This window comes from Pleuronectes platessa, chromosome 3 (assembly GCF_947347685.1).
Source record: "Pleuronectes platessa chromosome 3, fPlePla1.1, whole genome shotgun sequence".
NCBI classification, from domain to species: Eukaryota; Metazoa; Chordata; class Actinopteri; order Pleuronectiformes; family Pleuronectidae; genus Pleuronectes; species Pleuronectes platessa.
In genome coordinates, this window is record NC_070628.1 from 11886627 (window position 1) to 11904676 (window position 18050).

General features: G+C 41.3%; 2 protein-coding genes across 4 annotated transcripts; one reads left to right on the plus strand and one right to left on the minus strand.

The window, feature by feature from the left end:
- Positions 1–75: 75 nt before the first annotated feature.
- si:dkey-162b23.4 (sodium/hydrogen exchanger 9B2) lies at positions 76–12955 on the plus strand. Of its 3 annotated transcripts, none has more exons than XM_053417953.1 (13): positions 76–1040; positions 4379–4658; positions 5292–5493; positions 5944–6114; positions 6967–7109; positions 7366–7493; positions 8636–8811; positions 9124–9230; positions 9531–9680; positions 9939–10047; positions 10792–10928; positions 11124–11340; positions 11746–12955. In XM_053417953.1, the coding sequence occupies exons 2-13, from the start codon at positions 4512–4514 to the stop codon at positions 11805–11807; spliced, it is 1749 nt and encodes a 582-aa protein (XP_053273928.1). In that variant the 5' UTR covers positions 76–1040; positions 4379–4511; the 3' UTR covers positions 11808–12955. The 3 variants fall into 3 exon arrangements, with proteins under 3 accessions (XP_053273928.1, XP_053273930.1, XP_053273929.1); XM_053417955.1 differs by having other exon boundaries at positions 11124–11301; XM_053417954.1 differs by lacking the exon at positions 76–1040 and adding an exon at positions 4164–4254.
- cisd2 (CDGSH iron sulfur domain 2) lies at positions 12829–17976 on the minus strand. The gene is made up of 3 exons (XM_053417960.1): positions 17730–17976; positions 14737–14951; positions 12829–14631 (listed from the first exon to the last, which is right to left on the minus strand). Exons 1-3 carry the CDS (start codon positions 17830–17832, stop codon positions 14542–14544), a joined length of 408 nt encoding a protein of 135 aa, XP_053273935.1. The 5' UTR covers positions 17833–17976; the 3' UTR covers positions 12829–14541.
- Positions 17977–18050: the final 74 nt, after the last annotated feature.

Sequence of the window (18050 nt, forward strand, 5' to 3'; positions counted from 1 at the left end):
ATATTAAGTAGACAAATCTGGGGGTTATTAAGCAAAATAGTAATGATAAAAATAAGTTAAAGGTAAAGACATGAAACTAAAGTACAAGAACAATATGTGAAAAATACATTTATAAAATTTACTAAAAATATAAAGATATAGTGAATAAAGTTTAATAATACTTTACATTTAGTAATCTATTTGTGTGACTAATCAGTCTGACTGATAATGAAATGTCTAAACATTACCAGCAATACACTTTGATAACTATATATTAATTTACACTTTACAACGAAATATCTCCCTCTGTGTGTTTGTGTTTTCCTGTACTCATATCTTTGTGAGGACCATATTAAGCGAAGACCCCACAGAGTGAGGACATTTTGACCGGTCCTCACTTTGTCAATGGGCGGTTCGGGGGTTAAGGCTTGGATTTAGGGTTAGGGTTGGGCATTCAGTTTGGATGGTTAAGGTTAAAGTAAGGGGCTTGGTGAATGTATTATGTAAATGAGTGTCCTCACCAATACAGACATACAAACGTGTGTTATTCAAGTGACAGATAATGAAATTTCTATACATCCTCAGCAATAAACTTGGAGGACTTTGTGCAGTATATGTATGCACATAATGAAAATATGCAGAATATCTTGTGTTTATGATTTGGCGCTTTAAATTGACCTGAATTGAACACCTTTTATTTTAGCTCTTCTTTTCGCCATGGACTTTTGTGAAGCACTTTGTAACCTGGTTTAAATAAGTGCTACACAAATAAAGTCACCATTATCATCATATTGCAGATTGAGTGATCAACCCTTCACACAGTCATCAAAGTGTTTGACTGATAAATAAACGACTGATAAAACAAGCAACAACACACTTTGACTTTTTCACTGAACCTCATCACCCCCCCTCCTGCTCCTCCTCCCCCCTCCACCAGCCTCCTGTGCTCGGTACACACTCATCACTAATCCGCCTCATTCCCATTCTCCAGCTGGTCTGATCCACCACAGGGACTCGAACACGGTACAGTTCACAGGAGGTGACCGTGTTCGCGGTGTGAGGTGAGCTGCGTTTTCTGTATTTCCTCTCGAATAACCCCCGGACTCGAACGTGTGACTCCCGTCAGGAGCGGGAGGCTGCAGTTAGCCGCTGTGTTTTTAAATGGGAGTGGGGAGCTCAATGACAGCTGGCTGGCAGGAAGCGCTACTTCTGGTGCGCCCGTTATCGGACAAAAACACTAGCCATTGGGTTGTATCAGATTTAGTTTCGCTTTGGTTCTCATAAATGAAACGGTGCGAGCCTCCCGGGTCCAATGTGCCGGTGACGTCAGTTTGCGTCAGAACCAATTCATTCATTTCAGCGCGAGGGGAGCAATGCGTCGTTTCCAGGGCAACGCTATGTCTTACGGAGCTAGCTAAATGTCGGCTAAATATTTTAACTACTTTTAGCAGACATTGGTCAGCTGACTAGCTTGTGCCGGTGACATGTCCGGTATTGGATCTGCTAGCGTGAGGCGAGGCATGGATTTCCCTCCTCGGCTGATTCCGGTATCGTTAGCGGTGGTTTCAGCCGCCTCTGCCCCTACACGTGTGTGTGTGCGCGCGTGCGTGTAGCTTCATCGTGACACCGAACCAACACTCCCAGTTCAACCAGCCTTCACACATGTCGTCTGCTTAGCTAGCTAGTTAGCCAGCTACTTAGTTAGCCACCGAGGGCTAGGTTTGTTGTCGGTTAAGTCGAGCCTACCTGAGCTAACACTAGCTACATGCGCCATCTGGTCGAGCTGTAAGGATTGATTAGTGTGGTCTGTTCCCAATTGGATTAACCAGCGTCTGTCGCCATATGCAACTGTCATAACATTGTAGTAACGTTACTTTGGGCTCAATTCATCTGCGAGTGAAGAACATAACGTGAAGTGAAGTTGATCAGATATTAGACGAGTCCAGTGTGAGATTTTACAGCCCGGGTACTGACAGCTGCCACATCTTAAAGTAAACACAGGTCAAAGTATGGACTGTTACACAGATCCTCAATTAGACTGCAGTCACGTGGCCTGAACTCAAATTAGGATCACTAATAGTTTGTGCCTGTGGAATAGTGTAGTTGGTACAAAGCTGTAAGTGTGAGACATTTAGCACAGTTTCAAATTAAAATCTGAATCTAGTGTAGTAGTTGCAGTATTTTGTATCTCAAAGCCAGTGCAGTATTTGTATGATTTTTTTCTTCAGGATAAAAGTTTTACAAATCTATAAAACATTCAAACAAAAACATATTTTTTACGTATTCGCACACTAAATACGTAATATATCGACACATTGAAGTTTTGTTGATAATATTGATAAATATTATGTTGGGATATTAACCTCCACAAAGGAAGTTATGTTTTATCCGTGTTGTTTTTTATTTAGCAGGATTATGCAAAAAAAACCCTCAACCGACTTCCATGAAACTTTAAATTGGATCGAGGGACAGATGCAGGAATTTTGTTCCCCTTTGTTTAACATTCCAAGATAGATTAAATGTAGTCTTATAAGAGGACTGTGGAGCCTTGGCAGATGTACAGTGCCTTGCATAAGTATTCACCCCCCTTGGACTTTTTCCCATTATGTACTGTTACTAACTGGAATTCAAATAGACTTAAATAAACTTTTTCCCGTTTGATCAACAAAACATGCATAGTACTTTGGAGGTGCAAAATAAATTTTATTGTGACACAAACAATAATGAGAACAAAAAAGTTGACATCTGTTGGGTGCATAAGTATTCACCCCCCTGTGTCAATACTTGGTAGAACCCCCTTTCGCTGCAATTACAGCTGCAAGTCTTTTGGGGTATGTCTCTACCAGCTTTGCACATCTAGAGATGGAAAGGTTTGTCCATTCTTCTTGGCAAAAAAGATGAAGCTCAGTCAGATTGGATGGAGACCGTCTGTGAACCGCAATCTTCAAGTCTTGCCATAGATTCTCTATTGGATTGAGGTCTGGGCTTTGACTGGGCCATTTTAAGACATTAACATTCTTTAATCTAAACCATTCCTTTGTAGCTCTGGCTGTATGTTTAGGGTCATTGTCCTGCTGGAAGATGAACCTCCGCCCCAGTCTCAAGTCTTTTGCAGACTGCATCAGATTTTCTTCAAGGATTTCCCTGTATTTGGCTCCATTCATCTTTCCCTCTATTCTGACCAGTTTCCCTGTACCTGCTGAAGAGAAGCATCCCCACAGCATGATGCTACCACCACCATGTTTCACTGTTGGGATGGTGTGCTCAGGGTGATGGGCAGTGTTGGGTTTTCGCCACACATAGCGTTTTGCATTGAGGCCAAAAAGTTCCATTTTGGTCTCATCTGACCAGAGCACCTTCTTCCACATGTTTGCTGTGTCTCCCACATGGCTTCTGGCAAACTCCAAACGGGATTTTTTATGGATCCCTTTCAACAATGGCTTTCTTCTTGCCACTCTTCCATAAAGGCCAGATTTGTGGAGTAGACGACTAATAGTTGTCCTGTGGACAGATTCTCCCACCTCGGCTGTGGATCTCTGCAACTCCTCCAGAGTAACCATGGGCCTCCTGGTTGCTTCTCTGATTAATTTTCTCCTTGTCCGACTCTTCAGTTTGGCTGGACGACCTCCTCTTGGTAGGTTTGCGGTTGTGCCATATTCTTTCCATTTTCTTATGATGGATTTTATGGTGCTCAGAGAGATGTTCAAAGCTCTGGATATTTTTTTATAACCTAACCCTGCTTCATATTTCTCCACAACTTTATCCCTGACCTGTTTGGTGAGCTCCTTGGTCTTCATGATGCTGTTTGTTCAGTAATGATCTCCAACAAACTCTGAGTCCGTCACAGAACAGGTGTATTTATACTGAGATTAAATTGCAGACAGGTGGACCCTATTTACTAATTTTGTGACTTGCAAATGTGACTTGTGAATGCAATTGGTCGCACCAGATCTTTGTTAGGGGTTTCACAGTAAAGGGGGTGAATACATATGCACTCAACACTTTTCAGATTTTTATTTGTAAATAATTGTGAAATCCATGTAATATTTCCCCCCACTTCCAAATGATGCACTATTTTGTGTTGGTCCATTACATAAACTCACGATGAAATAAATTTTAATCTGTGGTTATACCATGACAAAATGTAGAAAAGTCCAAAGGGGGTGAATACTTATGCAAGGCACTGTATATATTTACCACCCAGCCCTAGTTAAAGTAAGGCCATCTTGTCTTTTAAACATGGACATCTTGGAAATGGAGTGGAAACAGAGCAGGGTAATAGATTACTTATTCCATATCATGCCAATTTCCACACCTGCATCAACATTGTTTTTTTTTTACATTATTAAGTCAACAAAAATTTGTGATCCTACTGATAAAACCCACACTGTATGAATAGGAGCCTGATGTCAGAGCTGGATATACAGAAGCAGAAGTGAAGGAACTGCCCATCAATGGCCAGCCCCGCCCCTCAGCTTGATGCACTGTGACAGAGAAGTGAGTCGACCGCAGAAATATTGTAGCTAATTGCCATGGAAGACACTCAGCCCAAACCTGCCAGCCCGGACCAGAGCCCAGCACCCAGTCCTGCTCTCAGTCCAGCTCCCAGTCCTGCACCCAGTCCTGCACCCGGCCCACTGCTGGACAACATCGCGGTAACTGGAGCAAACCATGTGGAGGTGAAGTATTTTATTAATAAGAATCTCTTTCAATATGTGCTCTAGTGTGATCTAGTTTTTTCAGTTTTACTTACATTTTTAATTGTATCTTTCTGTAGCCTTGTTGAATTAGTTTCTGCCCTAAATCATTTGTGAGAATATAAAGAAATCAAGTCAGAGTCTAGACTTTGAGCCAATGTACCCACCTATGTACTAGGACAAATGGGGAGTTCGGTGAGTCACGGGTATCGAGCTTCTTGAGCGAGGTCATATCTTTGCTGTATTATTTGCAAAAGCAACTTGTAATCGGCTGGTACGACGTGCCTCTGTGTCACCAGTGCTGATTGGGCACAACAGAGGGATTTCACAATTAATATGCCTCACGAAGATCTTACAGTTTTCTCATCTTTACTTTAATATTTTTTGTGTGACACCATAGTTTGGATGTGCTGTTTAAAATGCTTCATTTATTTAGGTTAGCTTCTTTACCCCAGTTACTTTTTAATCTGCATATTCTTACAGCAAGTGATAAGAGCAGTTTGAAGCTTGTGTGCTAAAAATATATTCGGCACACATTGCCTTTGTAGACATGGTGTTCAGGCCGCTACTAAAACATGCTCTCACTGACCCGTCCTCCTGACTCCTCTCCTCCAGCACCTAAACGTGAACCAGATCCAGGTGGTGGTGCGACGCTGCTCCAGTCCAAATGTCACAGAGGAGACAACCTATTTTCTTCCCCGAAACCCGGTGGTGGATGCCGGCACAAACACAGACCCACCAGTGGTCTGCTGCCCCTTGCTCCACAGATTCTGCCCATGCCCACCAAGAGGCCTCCTGGCTTCTCTCATTACCAAAGGTAACAAGGCAGTGGAGGTGTCTCCTGTTAGATGCATGGTTTTCCATTCTTTTCACTGGAGATATTATCATTTACATTTTCTAATTACCTTAACTTCACTTGTAAATACATATAAAATACAAATGAAACCAACATACCAAGTCATGTGTAGCCAGAAGGTGTTACTGTGCATTTATATTCATCACAGCCTTCTACAATGAATAGATTCAACATTAAATTCTTTATATGTCCAAGGAGAATAGCAGTGTTTTCTGATAAATTACATTTGAGTCAAGGTTTTGAGGTTGACTGTAAAGAAGCTAACATTTCTGTAGTAATACATTTATCCCTCAATCTGTTACTCCCCAACTTCTTTCTTCATGTAATGTGTTAAAAATGAACGATTGTATCATATCTATGTTGGCATTTACATCCCATGACTTCAATGTCTTTCTCCTCTGTCCCCTCCAGTCATTTTGGCAGCTGTGCTCTTTGGACTGGTTTGGTCCATCACAGAGAAAGAATGTCTCCCCGGAGGAAACTTGTTCGGCATCACAATACTTTTCATCTGTGCGGTCATCGGTGGTAAACTGGTGTCTCTGATCCATTTGCCCAAACTTCCACCATTCCCACCACTGCTGGGTAAGACAGATAAATCCCTGTTTATCTCTCCACCAGGGTGATATTTAGTAACACAATACTTCATATTGCAGTGTCAGGATAAAATGACGTATACACACAGAGAAATGCCAAGTGGATCAAGTACCCTCATGCTTCTGCTGCATTGGACCTTTTACTTGTTGTATTATTTGTTGTAAACCAGATGATAATGGTCCTGCTAACTTTAAGATGCCCATAAATTATCCTCATATTTTTCTGTGATAATGGTTTTAACATAACATAATGCAATGTGAATTCCATTATGTGAACTTCTCCCTATGAAGATAAAAATCACGGATACTGGAGCCGCTCCTCATTTGTAAATAGAATCAAAGGGCAGATGAAAGTACAACTTGGAGTTTATATCTTTAAACTTCACCGTCCTGAATTTATTTATTAATCTTTAGGCGGAGTAGGCTTTAAAAAGAGCAGCATAGTTTACCAATTCAGTGTTTATTTCTAAATCTTCTAAATATCTTCAGGCCTCAACTGTTTGCATAGTATAACTATAACTATTCTTAATGGGTTTATCCCTTATAATCTATTATTTTAAGCTTTCTCATATGTTTTAAGCAGAACATTGTTCAGATGTATCATGAAGTTGTTGACTAGGTATGTTTGTTGTTAAAACTAGAATTATCAGTGTTCCCACTGTATTTTCTGTTCACACTGAGCCTCCTGGTCTCCGGTGTTCAGTTCAATCACTGTGAGTTCAAAAAGCAGCAGGGAGGTTGACTATTGTTCTGTAGGTGCATGAGAGACATTAAGAATAAACAGTGTTTATTTGTGGTAGAAAAGCTCATCTTTCCTCTCACACCCTCTGCTGTGTCCTAGGTATGCTGCTGATGGGCTTCACGCTGAGGAACATCCCAGTTATAAGAGACGGGGTGTACATTGAATTCAGATGGTCGGCGTCCCTCAGGAACATCGCTCTGGCTGTGATCCTGGCCAGAGCTGGTCTCGGGTTGGATCCCACGGTATGACTCACACTCCCCCATCGGAGTCCAGTGTATGCATAATAGAAATCTTTAGAACGATTCGGTGCCTCATCTCATCCCTGTGCATATTGGTTGACTATACAAGGTCTCATAGTATTCTCTTAGTTTATCTGTTTTTTGAAGTTATATGACAGTAAAAAAAAAACACAGTATTACATTTCCAGTGTCAAGACTTCTTCTCCACTTGATTTGTTTCCGTCTCAAACTCTTGAATCTTGTCTGTGTTTGCTGCCAGGCTCTGAGGAAGCTGAAGGGCGTGTGTATGCGAGTGGCAGCCGGGCCCTGCTTGATCGAGGCTTGCACCACAGCGCTGGTCTCTCACTTCCTCATGGGCTTGCCCTGGGTGTGGGGTTTCATCCTCGGGTAAATACACATTCTTAAAATACATATATCAGCAGATTTATTGGTGTAAAAGTTTTCACCCCCTATAGTATATGCGTCCACTGCCAACAATACATATCAGTTGGGTTCAAACTTCAACTTATTTTTTGTGATATTTTTTCAACTTATTGATTTGATAGTAAGGACAAGAGGCTTTCTAGTTTTGTGTGCAGTAGCGCCTGGGAAACTTCATGAGATCTTGTTTATCAATCAATCAAAGACAAAAGTTGATCAGGCTTTCTTAGACAGAGCAGGAGGCTGGTTACACACAAAGCATTTATTTAATCAAACATACAAATATATATCTTGACCTTACTGAGTCTACTTTTTCTGTTATATTTCTTATATATCCCTAACAGAGAGAAAATAATTGTAATGTTAATTTAACTTTACTTCTCTCTTTGTATTTCTATTATCTACAATGTGAACGGACTGTTCAGCTCTCTGGTGCAGGATTATTCACAGATAGAAGATGTTTATACAGTGAGAATGAGCTTTAAAGATAAGATAAGGAAGGTTTACTAAAGGTGAAAACATTCTGCTTCCTTTGCGCCGCCAGATAACCCTCATATCCACACACAGTTTATTGCTGATAAATGGTGTTTGGGTTTGATGACAGTACAAACACATCAACTCTCAACAATAAGATGTGTGCGTTTTTTTTTGGTCCTTGCAAAAGTAAAAAAAACCTTATCAGCATTCGTGTGCCTCAGTAGGTGCAAAGCAACTCGTCATGCAGGGCTTTACTCACCAATGACCTGTTCCTCCTCTGAATACTTTGCTTATCATTGGTTGGAGGTTAGATAGAGGCCAAAGCAAATATTTTGTGAATAGTGACCAACTCAAATGTCTCAAACTCAGTTTTGAGGCCAAGTTTTTTATGATTATGTGAATTATTTAACACCCATGACCAAGGCGTCATTCATGAAGGATCTTCACAGTTGTTCTATTCAATTTGTGCCCTGTAACTCATTTCAGACACACATCCTAGCCTTCAGTGTTTCCTTTATCCATCTCTCCAAATGTGTACAAAGGCTGATGATTTCCATAAGCATTTATTTGTTTGTTTCACCTTTTGCAGGACAAAGCAAACTGATAAACACTCAATCTCCTCTACTTTGTAGTTTTGTGTTGGGCGCTGTGTCTCCAGCGGTGGTGGTTCCCTCCATGCTGCTGCTGCAGAAGGACGGTTACGGCGTGGAGCAGGGCATCCCCACGCTGCTGATGGCTGCAGGCAGTTTTGACGACATTCTCGCCATCACTGGGTTCACCACATGCTTGAGCATGGCCTTCGCCGAAGGTAACCTCTTTTAAATGCAACACTATCTTATCTCCAGGGAAGTGGCGTCTACTGTAGTTCACTGTAGTAAAGGTCAAAACTGAGAGGCACATGAAATAAGTGACTTTAATCTGTAGTTTGCCAGGAGCTCAGTAGAGGGTGCAAGTGAGCTAGTACATGGAGTAAAAGTATATTTGTACATTTTGTACCACAGTGTAGAGTCTTTGACCTGCGTATAAAACTTACATAAGACCATCGATTTTCACAAAGCTTCTGCCATACATATAAATCAGTCACTTTTCATTTGTATATTTTGTCTGCTGCTACTTTCAGGCTCCACGTGGTTCAACCTCCTGAGAGGTGTACTGGAGGTGGGCGGTGGGATGGTTGCTGGGATTATTCTTGGTTTCCTCATCCAATACTTTCCTAGTGTTGACCAGGTAGGCATGGTCTCCCAGCATGACTGTAATAGTATCTACTTTTACAATTGCTTAGCAAACAGGCTCCACAGTCTGTGTAAGAAACAACTTGGAAGAACAGATGCTTGAGGAACTTTTTAGCAAAGTGTTTCACTTCTGATGTTAATCTCTGAGGTCATCAAAAGCAGGCTCATGAACTCACATGACATTTTCTGAACTTTGCAAGTTTCCTCACGTCAAGATTATTTAGTATCAATGTAGGACGTCCACTTAGATGAATGTTGTATGTCTGGATTTTCAGTGTATAATCTCTTTCCCCAGAAACATCTGGTGATGAAGCGCTCCTTCCTGGTGCTGGCTCTCTCCGTCTTTGCCGTGTTCGGCAGCAACGTCGCTGGATTTCCCGGCTCCGGAGGCCTCTGCACCCTCGTGTTGGCATTTCTAGCTGGACTCGGCTGGGGGAAGGAAAAGGTTATAACATATGCATATTGCATCTTTCACACACATAGCCATATCTACGAGGCCTCTTATTCACAGTTATCCATCTTTGATCATGCATTTTAAGGTAAACTTGGCCGAAAAGAAGAGTACATAGTGAATGGTTAAAGCGTACCACTTTGGAACCTATTTTATCTGTCGTACAGTTAATGTTAATCAGCATATTGTTTTTATAATCATTGTTAAAAAACAACCTTACTATACATTTTTGTGTGTTCTGTGTTTCTTAAGGCACGTGTGGAAGAAGTGGTCGGGTGGGCGTGGGATATTTTTCAGCCCCTACTGTTTGGACTGATCGGAGCCGAGATTCGAATCTCTCAGCTGGAGGGACACACAGTTGGTGAGATGAACACAAACAGACATCTAAATAAAACACAGTGCCATGGCTGTTCGGTGAGGGATTCAAATGTGACTGTATAATCACATTGTGATGTGTTTGCATAATCAAAAAAGACTCGGGAGAGTTTTAATCTTTCCATCTGTGCATACTAAAAGCTGAGTCTGTGTTGGCCCTCATGTATTGTTCTTCCATCGTGGTTCCAGGATGTGAGTTACTTTAGCAATAGATTTAAGGTGTCTTTCAGAAAATAACCTTTTTTTAATGCTGTTTTTGTTGATCTATCTCTACTGTCAGTCTTACTTACATTAGCAAAACATGCTTTACTACCAAGAATACACTATGACCAGATTTCAGAGCATCATCTTCCCTAAGACCATAATTGTAAAGAGGATACACTGAATTTATTAGGAATGGTGCACATTATATTTGTGCTTAGAGTAGAACTCTTTGTATCTATGAAATAGGTTGTATATAAACTAAAGATTGTTCAAGGTGGAGGACAGGAACAGTTTGAGGGAAATTACCTCTGGAAGTTTCTCTTTGGCTCATAGAAGATGTGCATGTTTGAGAGGAGCAGATGTTCTGGACCTGACCTCCCCTTTTGAGACTGCAGGCTGTTTGTCCACCTTTCTCCAGTCACTCTCCCCTCGGCTCTGTGCTAGTGTTGAGCCCACGCTTCTGACGCAACATTAACATATCTCACTCATGACATCTTCATCTGACTCTTGCTTTGCTTGTGTCTAGGTCTGGGTATAGCCTCTCTGCTCATTGCCCTCGCGGTTCGACTCCTGTTCACCTTTGTGTGTGTGCTGTGCGCGGGCTTCAACATGAGGGAGAAAGTGTTCATCGCCCTGGCATGGATGCCCAAAGCCACAGTGCAGGTACGTCACTGCTGATGCATTTGTCAGCAGCGAAAATGATCCTTTGGAATCTCTTGTATAGAACTTATCAACAGATGTTTTCCTTTGTGAACACAGACTGCAATATAATAACAATTCAAGTGTTTCCTCATGGTGATGGTGAACTTCTTTGAGAATCAGCAGCAGAAAAAAACCCTCATCTTCTCCTCTCATCAGGCAGCTATAGGCTCCACAGCTTTAGACATGGCCAGGTCAAGGAACGATAAGCAGATGGAGAAGTACGGCATGGACGTGTTGACGGTGGCCGTGCTGGCCATCCTGGTCACGGCCCCGCTGGGAGCGCTTATTATAGGAATCACTGGGCCGTACCTGCTACAGAGACCGAAGAACTGCGGTGAGCGAGTCAAACCCAATTTATCATCGTTTTTCCTTGGTAGGTAAAGTCCTACATTTCAACATTTCAACTCAGTCGATCCCGCCTCGCTTCCTAGCTGTACACGAGTAGTGAGTGTGATTTTCCCTATAATGCTTTTCCCTACTTCTCCTTTTGTGATAGATGTGTCCGCTCACGCAAGGATTTTTGCATAGGTATAGTTTGGCTGTTGACCCTGACGCTCACGCCTTCATGTCTTTTACATCTACACAACAGTGTCTTTGTTGATGTCAGTGTGGGAATATCAGATTAACCTCAGTGCTGACGAGCGCCACCCATGATTGATGACGACTCCAATGCTTGTTGTTTTGTTTGTAGTTCTTGTATGACTGTTATAAGACTTTTCAGTGGAATCTTTCTCATTATATTCCCTCCCTCCTCCTCCTCCTCGTCTTCACCGTGCAGGCACCGGAGCAGGAAGTGACGATGACAACGAAACTCCTGTCACCTATGAAAGTACACTCTGACACTGCCGGTCTTGACCCAGCGAGCGAAAGGACGTTAACAACAACACTTCCGCTCTGCGCTCACACAAAAAGCGGATATTTGAGCTTTCTTCTGTGACTCTATCCACTGGTCACCTCCTGATGTTTGTCTTCTTGCAGGAGCACATGAATCACGCTGTATTTATAGCCCCTGGTGGTTTCCAGGCCTCGGGCTCTAAACAAATGACCCACATCGAAGCGTCTGCACTGTCAATGGTGTAATGCTGTGTTTTTATTATATGCAGGGTTGAATGTACTGACAGTAGCAGTATTTTATTTATTTGTGTTTTAAAAATTAGACTTCTTGGTTACTAACACATATTTAAGTCTTTTGTTCTTCTGCACTTATTTTTACAGCTACTTGTTGGTGTATTTAATTTTTATTGAAATAAGTATTAGCTGTTTGTCTTGTGATGAGAAGGGGTTTGTCTAATTTTCTCAGGAAAAATATCGAAATAAGCCGCAATACATTATACACGATGCTGCTATCATCTGCAACATGGCACTATGCCTACATCGTCATGTGATGATGTCCACATTCATGTAAACCCAACTTTTTATAGTTTGATCAAGAGTAGATTTAGATTTTTTTCTATTTCAGAAGAATGCAGTGTGAGTTGTTTTTGATCTGTTTGAATTTATATGGCCTCATTTCAAAGGTTCTCATGTATTATTAGCCAATGTTTGATAATTTTACAGAAATAAGCTTTAGTTTTTTACCAAATATTCTTTAAATAAATGCTGTAGTGAACGTGCAACATGCTGTATATTTAGAGTTTGATGTATTTTTAAGAAAGATTATAATTTATCTCAGCGTTCATCAAAAGTCAGCACAGGCATCCAGCGACTCTGATGAACATGGTTTCATAAAGACTTCATATGTTTAAATTGTTGAGTTGATTCCTCGATTACTCAAACTGTTCCCATTAGTCTATTTATACCATATGTAACAAAGTACATTTACTTTGTTAATGTACTTGAATAAATCCCCATGTATCTGTACTTATTGTTTAATAAGTATATTTATTTTAAAGTACATATATCAGCAAATATCTGTACTTTCTACATTTGAACAATGCATTGAGCTTCATTTGAACACTGTTTTTATATTAAAGTAAACTATGCCACAAGGGGAGTTGGTCCATTGTTCCAATCAAAGCTGGCAGGTAACATGGCAGCGATATGGATTCAGAAGAGGCCGCCACTGAGATGATGTAGTAAACTGTTGCATTACTGAATAGACTTCACTCAGCAACTACGTTTACTTTTAATAAAGTATATTTAAAGCAAGTACTTCTTTTACTCAAGAACAAATGTAAATGTACTTTTGCCTTTTTTTATTTTTCCATTTATTCGTACTTGTATCTTTAAGAACTTCCTCCACCAGCGTCTGTAAATAAGCCTGAAATTGTCAGATCAAATAATCCAAAATCCACCTAAGGGCCCGTCTGTCCTCAGTCGTCAGGTGAAAACAGAAGAGGTTATTATTAATTGCAGTGTTCCTTATTGTGAATAATAAGTAGGGATATTGTGTTGTTAAATTCTTTATGCAAACCCACAACCCTAAGTTTATGAAACACTTGAGAAAGGAAAGGGAAGAAACTTATCTCTTGGTTAAAGCTCTGCCTATAATAAGGAACCTCTGTGTAAATATGAGCCTGAATTTAAGTTTTAAATCGAAAAACATTCAGTAACAGACAAACTTGTACAATAAGGTGTTCTCTGATTCCTTGAAATTCATACATACTTATTACATCTCCAGATTAAGTGAAGTGCTCCCCAGTTGTAACAGATTCTGCTGAGTCAAACTATTGAGACTTTCTTTGCACATTTCACATTTGTATTGCAGAATGAATGAATTTCAGCCTTAACAAAGGTTCATAAACAAACACACACACACACACAGTCATTCTCAGACATTATGTTGAAAATACATATCTGACGATACAAGCCCTTTATGTATAAAATATTGCTGATGAATTAAAAAGTAGAAAGGCTCCAGCAGGAAGTCAACTTTATACAGGAGTTGGAAAAATAAACGGCGTTTAGAAAGAACCTCGGGGGGGCAGTGAGGTTAAAACTGGATATTATTCAACAGTGCAGTTGTTTGAAATGTTTGAAGGCAACAAAGTGTAAAACGTGTGTTTAGTGGCTGCGAACAAAATACATTTGAAGAATAATAAGTAGCTTCCCATACACACAATAACTTAAAAGGACAGCGTTTCACATCCTGACAGTATGTAAATATTTGGCACACGGGAAAAACGGAAGCAAAAGAAAGAAAGAAAGCTTTGTCCAACATGAAAGCTTGCTGTGCAATGTTTTGACTACAGGATGAACCGAGATGGAGCTCATGGCTTCGAATCATTTAAAGTCGTCACAACGTCGCTGAAATTGAGCTTCAAGTTTTCCCTCAGTGGTCCCAAATCTCCCGATGGCCTGTGACTGATTCCAAAACAACTGAGATGTGACTCTAAGTGAGTTGACAGTCATATCACAACAGTGAACAATGGCCACAACCAAAACAAAAACAAAACCCTCCCTTACTGCACAGGAAAATACTCTGGAAGTTAATATTTCTACCAACATGACACCAAAGCAAGATCAAGATATGTAAAAACAAAACAACAACAAAAAAAAAACAGACAAAACTACAAACTGTTAAATGAAAACTAAAGACTGGGGAGGGGAAAGGAAAACTCCCATCTGCAGTCGATTATAGAATCTTCTTTTTGAGTATGAGTGGTCCCACGTTGTCTCCAGTCAGCTCATTGTGCTTTAAATGTGACTTGTCACAAACAGGAAACTAGAAAGAGGAAACAACTTCATATTAGCCGATCAGTGGAGCATATACTCCTCAAGACGACACAAAAAAAAAAACATAACAGCAAAGTGGAGAGAGTCGACTCACAGTTTTGGAGCGCCAGCAGCGACAGTAACACACGTTAGCCCTGTTCAGGTCCTCGATGTCTATCTCGTTCACCACCTTGGGGTTCTCTTTCTGGATCTTCAGGTTGATCAGGCTGTCTCTCTGCTTCTTCTTCTTGGGCAGGAATGGACGGATGGTCAGGTAGCCCAGCAAAGCCAGGATGCCCAGGAGAGGCAGCAGCCGGAGCCACTCAGACACTACACACACACACAAAGACACAGACACAGACACACACACACACACATTGATTATTTGTTTGAGTCATTTTCAAGCAAAAAGGTCAAAATGGTTTGCTTGAGAAGATTTGCTGTTTTTCTTGTTATTTACTGTCGTCTGTAGGTCGGACACACCACACAATGTTAAGGACATCTTTGTGGACTCTGGTAAATAACAACAATAACATCATCAGCATTATTGTCAAATCAACAGACTTAAACCCACAACCTCACTTTTATTCCCACTCCTCAGCCTGAACTCTTGTGAAAAGTGTCTGACTAAACGCTCCGAATCAGATCCAGCTAGTTCAAGAGCAATATTTCACTATCGATCAGTGAGAAAGACTTCGAAGTCATTTAAAAACATATTTCGCATATTCAGGGAGGAAAGGTTTATAATATGAAGAATTCCAAAAAGTGTTTAGTGGATGATTTGTGGAGCAGCAGCTCTTCTGGTTCAGGAAGCCAGGGATCATGGGTTATATCCACTGTTCTGTTGTGTTTCAGTTCAGTGAGTGGGACTACACACAGTGAGAGCACCGATCAAGAGGTTAATAGACTTTTCTCCACATGAAAGACACAGAATAAATCACCAAATGCATCTGCACAGCTCATCTCCTGCTTTTTTCTCCCTGGGAGCTGACTGCAAGGTAACAACCAGTATCTGCTGCACCAGCTGTGGAAAACCATTCCACCTCTTATCTGCCTTTCTGCTCTCTTGGGTTTCATCTGACACCAAGCAGGCGGAAACACCAGCCTGAGCCTGGGGAAGGGTTTTGGGAAAAACCCATCGTACAGTTCACCATACAGGGAGATGACAGACAAGTACAGCGGAGTGAGGATTAACCACAATTAGCTACGAGTTAGACCTCTCAGCTTGTTGGGATTCTGATAATACTCTTATGGCAATTAAAATACTTTCACTAAAAAAGATTTTGATGTCTAATGGGACACTGCTAATCCTTAATCTCTTTACGGAATTATTATATTCACTTCATTTTACTTGTAGAGTACTTAATAAGTCTTACAGCTTCTAATCTGAACTGACTAGTACCGAGCAGGCGAGCAGTAATGGGTTTATCTACGTGCAACACCACGAAACATTAAACTTAAATCTGAAGCCGACAATGTGAGGACTTGAGCAAATCCTAATAACATCATAACACAGTGATTTAAATGTTCTTCTCCGGGTTTGTTCTGTGTTCTGTTAGTTTTATATTTGTCTGAATGAATCGGAGGCCTCCCTTTAATACTTGCAAAGCAGAAGTAGCTCTGCCGTTGTGACTTATTGAGACTATTTGTAGTAAATGTGATACATTCCAAATGTCTGCTTCAACCAAAATGTCAGAGTGAAATGGTGGATCAGCCCTAACACGGACTTTCACTGCTACATCAACTCACTTCACTGCAACATCTGTGAAAACATTTAGTGTTTTCTTATTTCAGTGTGATGTGTGAGGACCCTTGCTGAGGAAGAGTTGGAAAACAGTGAATGCATTAGCTTTGCATTTTGGGTTACAGGTGCACGATGCAATGTAATGTGATGTATCAGCACTTGGTGTGGTCCAGTAGATGTTTATCACCTAATCGCAGTTTTCAAAAACTTGTTCTTTGTAGACGTCACAGCATGGAACTCATCTGAATCATATTAATGTCCAGTGACACAAGGATTGCAGACAGTTATGACTAAATTCATGTATGTGTTAAGCAGAAAGCCTGAATTTGATCAGGACTCTGATAACAAAACTTCGGAGGTTATGATTTGCCTGCTGTTTGTTTATGTGTTTGTTGGTCTGCCTGACAGCCGGATTACTCGACAACTGCACAGCTGATTTGCATGAAACTTTGCGGAGAGGTGTGGCATATTCAATAACACGGTGAAATAGGGCCTGATTCATCAAGTCCTGGCTCATGTCCAGGTGCTTCGGGAAGGTTAGTATCCGCACAGGTCTCATTGTCATGTGCTGGCTGCACATCTTGGAGGTGCAGCCAGCTTTTTCTAAACTTTAAGAATCATTAAAAAAAATGTAATCCAACTGGACCTTCCTGCTGCGCTTTGCTTTAAACAGGAGAAACACTATAGATGTTTTTCCTCATGCACTAGCTAATGATTTATTCATAAATTGATCATTTGGTCTGTAGAGCATCAGTAAATCATCATTACTTAAAACACAGCCTGAGCCAGTGACATCTTCAGGTGTCTTGTTTATGCCTGACCACAAATGCAATGAGGAAAATGCACAAATTCTTACTGGACGCAGACAAACTAATAAATCCTTCACCTCAACTCCTACTTGTCATAGGGACCGTGACAGTGTTGCATTTAGGGTCCTAGATGCATTGGAGAAGCCAAATGCACTGTGTATCACGTGCTGATCGTGGTGCTGCAGGTACACAGGCATCAGTCTCCCACTGGGTTCAGATGAGCAGGGCTAGCAGCAGGTCACATTTACAGCGGAGGAGGACATGTTGAAAGTTATATCACACAGACACTTGAGCACAGTTCAACACGTGTGCAGTTTCTGACAGGGACCATCTTAAGACCAAGACTGAGCTGCAGTGCATCTGAGCCAGAACTACAAAATAAAACCACTTTTAAAAGAGACACATAACTCCCGTTTAAGGGGACGCACACACACCAACCACACAACTTTGCCTGCTGTTTTCGGCTGTAAGCTAGCTAGCAGCCCTGCGGTGTGAAGTGTCCCTTCTCCAGGCATGTCCATAGGACAGTCACAAGTTCGAACCCTGCCCACTAACCTGTCAAGCTCGCGAAGCCGCCGATGCTCTCCGGCAGCGGAAGCCGCTTGAGATACGCAGGAAGTTGGACTTTAATTATCCTGGAGATCGTTTCCAGAAACATCTTGATCCGATGCTTCAGGTTTGACTTGTTTCAGTTCCTGAGGTTCACTTGTGTCATTGCGTTGAGAATCGAGCGCAGGCTGTCACCGGTGCGTACGCTTCGGCCGTAAGAGTGCGACGCAGTCTATGGAGGCGACCGGGGGAACAGGCGGAAATTATTTCGTGAATATGCGTAACAGCAACCTATGACGGTAAGGGATGTAACCAATGAGCGTTGGA

Excerpts from the sequence above, each read along its gene's own strand:
- si:dkey-162b23.4 (XM_053417953.1), top strand. The coding sequence starts at position 4,512 with ATGGAAGACACTCAGCCCAAACCTGCCAGCCCGGACCAGAGCCCAGCA. Across the intron at positions 7,110-7,365 it reads GTCTCGGGTTGGATCCCACG|GCTCTGAGGAAGCTGAAGGG; the intron begins GTATGACTCACA and ends GTTTGCTGCCAG. Across the intron at positions 9,231-9,530 it reads ACTTTCCTAGTGTTGACCAG|AAACATCTGGTGATGAAGCG; the intron begins GTAGGCATGGTC and ends CTCTTTCCCCAG.
- cisd2 (XM_053417960.1), bottom strand. The coding sequence starts at position 17,832 with ATGTTTCTGGAAACGATCTCCAGGATAATTAAAGTCCAACTTCCTGCG. Across the intron at positions 14,952-17,729 it reads CGGCTTCGCGAGCTTGACAG|TGTCTGAGTGGCTCCGGCTG; the intron begins GTTAGTGGGCAG and ends GTGTGTGTGTAG. Across the intron at positions 14,632-14,736 it reads GCTGCTGGCGCTCCAAAACT|TTTCCTGTTTGTGACAAGTC; the intron begins GTGAGTCGACTC and ends TCCTCTTTCTAG.